Here is an 8,715-nt window from a genome sequence, read left to right as displayed (position 1 = left end):
ATGCCCCACCCTCTGTTTGCTTTTGCCCTTTCTGAAAATCTGTTGATGGGGGAGCTGAGGCCAAACCTGGGGTCTTCTGAGCCTCAGCCGCCTCATCAGTGTGGTGGGCTGACTGGCCTCTGTGGGCGAGTGAAACAAAGGGCCGGATTTAGGTCTGAGGGTCGGAGGGAGGGGCCAGGAGACCCCACCCTCATACCCACCGCTATCCTGCCATGGCCCTGGGCAGACATCAGGGGCCAGTCTGGTTAGCTCTGTGGCCTGGGCCCCGGGGTGAGCCTCCTGCCCGAGGTACCACAGCAGAGACTGGACCCTGGGGGTTCCTGTACAAATCCCCCCTTAATTTCTCAGGAGCCCCTGGACAGTGGGAAGAGTGAGTGCTACATACAGGCCAGGGTGGGGCACAGGCAGGGTGCAGGCGGGACTGGGGGCCGTCCTCAGAGCCACCACCAGGCCCTCCGCAGGCGGTCACAGCTCCATGCAAGGCCTGTGGGGCTGGTGGGGTGGGGTCGCAGGCCTCCAGGCCTGGAAGGACACGGGGCAGGGGCCCAGAGAGCCAGCTGAGGGAGAGGACTGCAGGCGGTGGGGGGTGTGGGGGGGCCCCATGCACCGCGTGCACCAGACTGGGCTCCCAGGCGGTGCCTACTTCATGCCGCTGCGCAGCACCTGGTTGGCTGCGATGAGCATGACGCTGATGATGAAGGCGATGGCAAAGGCGCAGATCAGACTCTTGCGCACACACGTCTGGCGGATCTGCTGGTTGGAGCAGGCTGTGGCCGCCGTCGGGGAGTGCCAGAGAGACAGAAGGGGACAACGAGACGATGGCATCAGGAGCCACCTGCACCCTGCACATGGGGCAAGCAAGGAGGTCCCCGGCGAGCCCCCCTCACCGCGCCCCTGGATCCCTCCCTGCCCGAGCAGTTGGCTTGCCCGGGGCTACTCACTCTCCACGTCCACGGGGCACTCCTCAGCCGTGCCCAGGTGACTCTCCTCCTCTGTCATGATGATGTTCTCAATGTCCTTCATGGACAGATGCTCGCAGAAGGTGTCATAGAGCAGCCGCTTCAGCTCGTCCACGGTCAGCTTCTGCATGTCGCACTTGGGCAGGGGGAGACAGTGCGCTGGTCACCACCAACAGAGCTCCAGCCAGCACCCTGGAGTCGCATTAGCCCGGCAACTCTGGGTTCGGGAGGGCTGGACACCCCTCCACCTGGAGCCCACCACAAGCACCAGCCTCTTCCCCCAGAGCGCCCAGACCCTCTGGAAGACGAGATGCCTAAAGTGGTCATCCCCCTTTATGACGGGTGGCCTGGCCATTTGCCCTAGGCGGCCTGGGTTCCCACCAGGGCATACCTTCCAGAAGACCGTGTCAAAGTCAGTGCCATGGAACTTCTCAGGGATTCCCGAGGTGGAGAGCTTGGGTCCCAGGAGGGTCACAAACTCCTCAAAGTCCACTTGGCCATCACCTACAGCAGACACTGGTCAGTACTCAAGGGGAGCTGCAGCTGGGCTGGGTTCTGACCCACCTTGGGCTCTGTGGGATCTTGGACACATCCCTGAGCCTCAAGTCAATTTTGGGGTGCCTAGCATGCGCCAGCTCCAGGCTGATGCTTCAGTCCCCAAGTGTCTTGCCTGACAGGGCGGAGGTGGGGTGCAGCCAGTGGGCCCGAGAAGTTGAGAGACCTTCACTTCCTACTGAGACCCCAGCACGGCACTGCGGTCCCAGGAGAGGGAGGCCAGCCCGTCTCGTAGCCCTGCAGACAGGGCGCAGACCTCAGGAGAGTGGTCAGCCTGGCCAGGCTACTGTCTGCCCTGTGGGTGAAGAGAATGACGGCGGCGTGGGGCATGCAAGGAAGGCACAGGGCACGACGGGACCTTCCTGTGAGCTTGTCCTTAATAAAACTCCAGAAAGCAGATGCAACTACACGTGTTTGGTTTTGTTTGAGAACTAGAGTAGTATGTTCTACTTTCCTGAACTTTAAATATTTCTCAGAATTTAGGGTGAGAGGAGAGTCTGACCACGGTGTGGAGCAGCCACACTCTGGCTGTGATTCTCCAGCCTGAGAAACGGGGCCAGACCTGGCTGCAGAGTGCTGTGGGCCTGGGTGGCTGCACTTGGGGGAATGAGAGCCCCGGGAGGGGCTGGACCCTCCTGCCCCCAGGGGGGGGATGAGGCAGCTGAGGCAGGGGCAGTGCTCACCATCCATGTCCAGCCGCTGGATAATAACCTCCAGCTCCACCTCATTGGGCATGTAACCCAGGGAGCGCATGGCGGTGCCCAGCTCCTGCTTGGAGATGAAGCCATTGCCGTCACGGTCAAAGACTTTGAAGGCCTCTCGGATCTCTGCGGGGGGAGCAGAGCAGGTGGGACATCACCACCCATCTCCCCAGACCTCCAGGATCCCAGAACCTTTAGTCTGGGTTGCAAATTCAGAGCCCGTGTCTGGTCAGACAATAGGTGGGTGACCCAAAGGTCCACCATGTGCTGCATTCTGGACCTCAGGCCAGACCTCGTGGGCAGTAATGGTATGCCCACACCACAGGCCTCCGGGTCTTGGGCTCGGCTTGCCCAGCTCCCGCAGCCTCTGCAGACATGCTCACGACGACCCCGTGTGGCCGGTGCCGTGAATCCCACCGTGCGGGGAGGACAGCGTGTGCCAGGCCAGGCAGCTGGTGGCCTGTGAACAGCGGAGGCTTCCTGCCCACGGCCTCTGCCCCCACCCCCTCGACGTCGTGCTTGCTGCGTGCCTTCAGCGCAGCCTGTTAACATGCCGGCACTCCCAATGACGCCCCCGTGGGGCAGCCGTGGCTGCTCCCGCTAGTGGACCTGGGCACACACTGCCTCCTAGAGCCCAAGCCCACTCAGATGAGAGACCCATCCCCTACTTACAGAGGAGGAGAATGAGGACCTGAGTAACTCAGGCGTGGGGAGGAACACACGGGAAACGGGCTAAGGAACCCAGTAAGTGACCTTGAACAGCCTCAGTCTGACAGTAAAATGGGTGGCCATGATGCAGGGGAGACAGGGTTTCACCAAGGGCTCCAGGAGCTACTGGAGACCCCAATCTCTCCCCGCTCACCTCTGTTCTCCCTCTGGCTCTCCACCCACTGCTCTTCACTTTTACTCAGCCCTCCAAGTTTCCTAAAGGGCACTTTCCTTTCGGGGGTAGGGAGCCTCAGCCACTCGCACCCTTCCCCGCTCCAGCTCCCTGGGGTAATTTGTTCAGTTCACCTGCCAGCCTCCTGATCTTTGTATAAGCTGTCCCGGGCGGAGCTTCAGCAGGCAGAGGTGACTCGTGTGCATGCCCAGGTGCATGTGTGCTGTCTCAAGACAGTAAGATAGTGCTCGCTGAAAACCTGGAGCCCAGGCCTGCAGAGGCCAGGAGGCTAGCCCGGGGTCAGGGCTGTTTCTGGTGGGAGCAGGAGAGAGGCTGGCCAGAGCCTGACCTTCGGGGTCTGTGAACCCTTAAAATAGAATGTAAGACCCTGCACCTTAGGGCTACTCCCTGATCCCACTAGTCCTGCCATAGATTAGATGCAGCCTGGAGAGGGTGTCAGGCTACACAGAAAATGGCTCCAAACTTTATCAGGCTCTCCCTGTCCTGTATAAAAGCCCACAGGTTAGACAGCTTGACATGCAGACTGAGACACGGGGTCACACCTGAATTGCCTGGGCCCTTGGACCTTCTGACTCTGGATCTTCACCCCCAGCCACACCACCTGCCACCCCCCAACCCCCCAACTCCAACCCAGCTGCTCAACGGCCTGAGCAGCTGGGTTGGGAAATCTGGACCAGGCTCGGGAGTTTCTGTAAACCATTCCCACTTGATTTGTCCTGGGCCACTGAGGACATGGTGAGCTCCCCATCCCCAGAAGTGCGTGACCAGAGGCTCACAGTCATGGAGCCTGGCAAGGGGGCACCCAGTCACCTGGGAGAGTCTGGGTAGAGATGAGGGCACTGACCCTGCAAGCAGGCACAGCTACTGCACGCCCCCCCCCACCCCACATATGCACTTAGGTTTCTGGCTGGTGCTGTTGCCCCTGAGCCAGTCACAGGCTCTGCCCACCTCCAGTGTCCTGGACTCCAGCCCTCCATCCAGCCTCCCGTGCCGCCTCCGGGTCTTGGAACACGCAGCTCCTTTTGCCAGGAATGCTTTCTCCCTTACCGTCGGCACTGATGATCCCTCCCAGATGGCATCACCTCCCTGGCACCTCCCTGGCACCTGTCTGCCCCCTAACTGACTCTGGCCCTCCTTGAGTTCCCACAGACCCCATCCTTCCCTGTCCCAGCACTGACCGCACTGGACATGAATCACAAGTACATGAGAGCAGGGGCCAGGTTTGGTGTCGCACGGCGGGGCCCTGTTACCTGGGACAGCGTGTCGTTCGGTAAACACTTGCCAAACGCACAATTAAATGAATGAGTGAAGGACATGGGGAACACACAGAGGAGCTGAGCAGAGGTTTATGAGCTACTTGGTATGCGGTGACCACTCGGAGCCATTTATTCTCAGTTTATAAACAGTTTTTATAAGGAAAGGTAAGCATTTGCTTTCCACTCCCCAAGTAGGCAAGAAGCATGAAGAGAGACTGAGGACGCTGTTCGTCTGCGTCCAGACCTCTTGCCCCATGCCCACCAGGGGACCCGAGGGAGATCCCGCACCCCATCCCTCTGGGTCCTCTGCCTCCACTGTAGAGGCCCATTTGGAAGCTCTGAGAGGGGCTATAAAGCCCTGAACACAATGGGACTGCAATGGGACTCCCTCCCGCCCTGCCGTGAGCGGGGGTCATCGCTCCTGCTCTGGAAGGAGCTAGTGGCAGCATCCAGGGCTGCTTTATTGGGGCCCCTGACTCCCTTCTGGAAGCCCCAAGAAAACACACTGAGCTGGGCTGTGGGGGGCAGGTGCATTTCAGGCTGTGTGGGTAGGCAGCAAACCACAGCCATTTCCAAGGCAAGACTCACCTCCCCGGAGCACTAGATAAACCCAAAGACTGTCACCTCCATGTTTGGGCCCCTTCAGCCACTGCTCCATAGATGGGGCACTCAGCTCAAACCTCAACTTAATCTGTGACTTTCCTGACACTGAGACCCCCTACCCAGCCCCTGCTGACTCCTGAGATCAAGTTCAGGGACTACCTTCTTGGCCACAGAGGCAGTTCTCACACACACAGACCCAGGGTCAAATCCCAGCTCTCCCCCAGCCTGGCTGGAGGCCTCAGGTCAGTGATTGCTCATTTATACAATGGGCTGCTGGGATGACAAAATAAGAAGAGCAAGCACAGAAGCGTGCAACTGGGCCAGGCCTGCCCAGAGTAGGACAATGTAAATCAGAAAGTCCTGGGTGGTAGAGTCAGAAGAGGAAGCTCTGGCTTCAGGACACCAGGCCAGGCTTCCTGAGCTGGCGGCTGGACTGGGGACCTGGGCTAGAATCTGGCTGTGCTGTTCCACGGCTGTGGCCTGAGCCCTCTGAGCCTCGATTGCCTCACCTGTGAAATGGGGATGTGATTCTTCCCCCTCCTGAGGCCTGACCTCTGCAGAAGTTTCCCTGGAAGGGGGTTGCATGACATCCCCGTTGCTGCTACTGCTGTCAGCAGATCCCAGTTGGGCACATTTCCCCGAAAGCCTCCCTCGATTCCCACCCGTGAAGCGGGGGGAGCCTGCTGCGTTCCATCTTGGCATGGGGATGCCTGGCCTGGAACAGGGCTGGCATGGCGTCAGGGTTTCCAGGCCGCCACTGTCTCCCCACCTACTGCCTCAGGCTGGCACCCCCAGTCTTCATCCCAACCCATGCAGCTGTGTTGAGGCCTGAGTTCCCAACAGCCCCCAAGGAACACTGAGGAAGCCAGAGTCCAGAGTGGTCTTGCACAGGCTGGAGGTCACTGGGGCCGGGCAGCATCTGTCCTCTGCAGAGGTGGCCACTCTCCGAGGCATTGGCCCTGAGCCCCGCCACCCTGAGCTTCTGGCCTGAGTAGAAGTGGCTAGCTTTGTAGGGGAGAAGGGCAGTAAAGGGGACTCTGCCCCCAACGGCCCCCATTTGGCTACTCTCAACGCAGATTTCACTGACTGCCTACCCCGGAAGCTGTTTGTCTGCCTGTCTCCTTCCTCTGGACAGAGAGTGCTGAGCTGGAGCTGAAGCAACCCCTTTCTCGCCCCCAGGTGCTCAAATCCATGGAAGCCACTGGGACCAGTTCAGAGTTCCCACAGAAGCTGGAGGTCTCTACCGTGTCTGTCAAGGAGGCAGTACAGGGACAACCTAGGACACCCCCACCTCACCTTCATATGGGGACTAGGTAGACCCCAAGCCAGCTCTTCCTGGCCATGTCTACCTGCCGGCTGCCACCCAGGCAGGGCCACAGTTTCCTCTGCCAGGCGTTCAGCCCTCTCCCAAGCCCTATTCCCAGCCTGCCTTTCTGGGCCAGCCTCCTCCACACCCAGCCAGCACACCAGCCTTCACCCATCCCTTCACACTCCAGGCTCCCGCCCCTCAAAGGCCCCTTGTTTTCCCTCTGCCGCATCTGGGTTCCCCAGCCCCCGCGTGTGTCAGGCCCCTTCACACTTCATACTTCCAGGGCATCCTCGATCGCCGATCACCAGCACCCCTGGGGAGGCACAAGCCACCCTCCTTTTAGAGTTGGGGAAACCAAGGCAAGAGAAACAAGTTATTGCCAAGGTCACATGAATCAAGGATGCAAAGACTTGAACCCAGCGCTGGCCACCTAGGAAGCCCTTAGCCTAAACCAAATTCTCCATCGCCTCCTAGTTCTCCTCCCTCTCCAGTGAGCTGCCCCCTGGGTTATGCAGACTGCAGCTTTCAGCCCAAGCCCCCCACTCCCTCTCCTCAGGAATGTGGTTCCCCATTGGTGGGCATCCCCCCAGCGGAGGGTCATGCCACTCTGGGGCATGATAACTGATGGGGCATGGGTCACGGGGCAGGAGGGGGTCTGCGCCGGGTTGGTCACCCCTTCCACTGGTCCTGGCACTCAAGGACTTAGTCTCTGAAGAGACGGGCTTCTAGGCTGCCCCGGGCACAGTCAACCAAGACGGGGGTTGGTCACGGAGGACTTCTTGCCCTCTTCCATGCCTCCTGTTCCAGGGTGGGCCCTGCCCTTCAGATGCCCCTGTGCAGGGCCTCTCGGCTTCTCAGCACCCAGATGAAGGGGACGGGAGAGAAGCAGGGAGTGCAGTTGTGTGGCTGTGACTAACGCTGCTGGGCTCCTGCCAGAGTGTCCGCTGGGCACTGGGCAGCCCAAGGGGAGCCTGCAGCCTCCTTGCCCCTGCACTGCCTGTCTCCTGTCCTGCTCACCCCTGCACCCCAGCCTTCTCCCTTCTGGAGGGTCTGCACTCCAGGGCTGGGAGATCAAGGGAAGGGAGCCCCAAGGAGTAGAGCCGAGCTGCCAGGGTCATGGCGGGGGGCCGGGAGCCAGAGGAGGGATGAGGTGCAAAGCGTCTGGGGTGGGAGGGGACAGTGTTGACCCCTGCACGAGGGGCCACAAGGAAGGGGTGGACGAAAGTCTTGGAGGGGGAAACTGGTAAGAGATTTGGGGTGCACAGGGCAGGAGGAGACAGAGGTGGGGAAGGATGGCCTATGTCGCATCTCCCGCCCTCTCAACCCGCATCACACCCCTCCTTTTCTCAGAACCCGAATGAGGCTCTGGCTGCTGGGTAGGGAGCTGGACGCTGGGGTCCAAGGCCAGAGACCCAGGGACAATACCCATCTACCTGTCCTGCCCGCGTCAGATGCCAGCCACTATCTCTACGGCTCCCCAGGACTCTGGGATTTTCAAGAGGAGCAGGTGGCTCACAGCCTGCGGTGCAGCGGGTGGGGGTGGGGGGTGTAGCTGCTTTCTCCCTCTTAATCTTCCCCCTGACCCAGTGGACCCCATGAGGGAAGACCTCTTTCCATGGCTGCCCCTGGGCTCCTACCATCACCCCGAACTGTGCTGGTTTCTCAACTGTGTGCCCCCATCGGCCCCAGTGAGCAACAGATCCCAGAGACCCCTGAACCCAAGGTATCTGAAGAGAGGCCCAGTCTTTGGTGACCACAGCCCCTCCCCCAATGGCCAAGAAGCATAGCCCATGGGGCCAAGAATTCCATCAGCACAGAGCCCCCCACCAGACTTCATACTGCCCCCCAGTAAGTGGGGAGAGGGAGAGCCTGAGCACCTGTCCCCATCCCAGAGGAGGTTTCAGGCCCAGGGGTCTCTGAAACCCAAAACCCTCCATCCAGGAACCCCAGGCACTGCCCTCTGCTCTGCTCCTGCCTAGCTGGCTGCCTGAGGTCCCGGGTAATGCAGAGAGGTGGAGGGACTCCGGGGGAACAAATGTGGGTCCTGGTCTCTGTGCTTTTCCCTTCCAGGCTTGGTTATCGCGACCAAACCGCTTAATCTGGCCACTTGTTGTCGCCACCACCTCCTGGGCTGCCTTCTCCGCACTAGCGGCCGGGGGTCTCCGCAGGGCTGCGAGGGGACACCGGTCGCAGGAGAGCCTGGGGGCAGCCCCGCGGCCGACGAGAGCCGGGCAGTCGCCCTCTCCCCTTCTCCGACTGCCCGAGCAGCTTGGATTTTAAATGCAACACGAGCGGAATGTCAATGCGAGCGCAGAGCCACGGGCGGGCACCGCGGAGGGGATCAGGATGCGGGTGCTCCGGGCCGACGGGCGCAGGGGGCGCCGCGCGGACCCCCACCCCAAACTGCCGCGTTGCCGCACCGTCACCGCGG

At 60.7% G+C, this 8,715-nt stretch overlaps 1 protein-coding gene across 1 annotated transcript in view; it reads right to left on the bottom strand.

The window, feature by feature from the left end:
* Positions 1–34: 34 nt before the first annotated feature.
* The window catches only part of CABP7 (calcium binding protein 7), a 23,260-nt gene continuing 14,579 nt past the window's right edge, over positions 35–8,715 (bottom strand). The window contains exons 3-6 of the mRNA XM_012730833.1: positions 2,198–2,341; positions 1,351–1,463; positions 942–1,095; positions 35–767 (exon numbers count right to left, since the gene is read on the bottom strand). Of these exons, the coding sequence (XP_012586287.1) occupies positions 640–767; positions 942–1,095; positions 1,351–1,463; positions 2,198–2,341 (539 nt within the window). The 3' untranslated portion in view covers positions 35–639. The remainder of the gene's footprint in view (positions 768–941; positions 1,096–1,350; positions 1,464–2,197; positions 2,342–8,715) is intronic.

The sequence above is a fragment of the Condylura cristata genome, unplaced genomic scaffold, assembly GCF_000260355.1.
Source record: "Condylura cristata isolate star-nosed mole 26May11 unplaced genomic scaffold, ConCri1.0 scaffold00029, whole genome shotgun sequence".
Lineage (NCBI taxonomy): Eukaryota > Metazoa > Chordata > Mammalia > Eulipotyphla > Talpidae > Condylura > Condylura cristata.
Note: the sequence above shows the minus strand (reverse complement) of the source record. Positions and strands in the feature narration are given on the sequence as shown.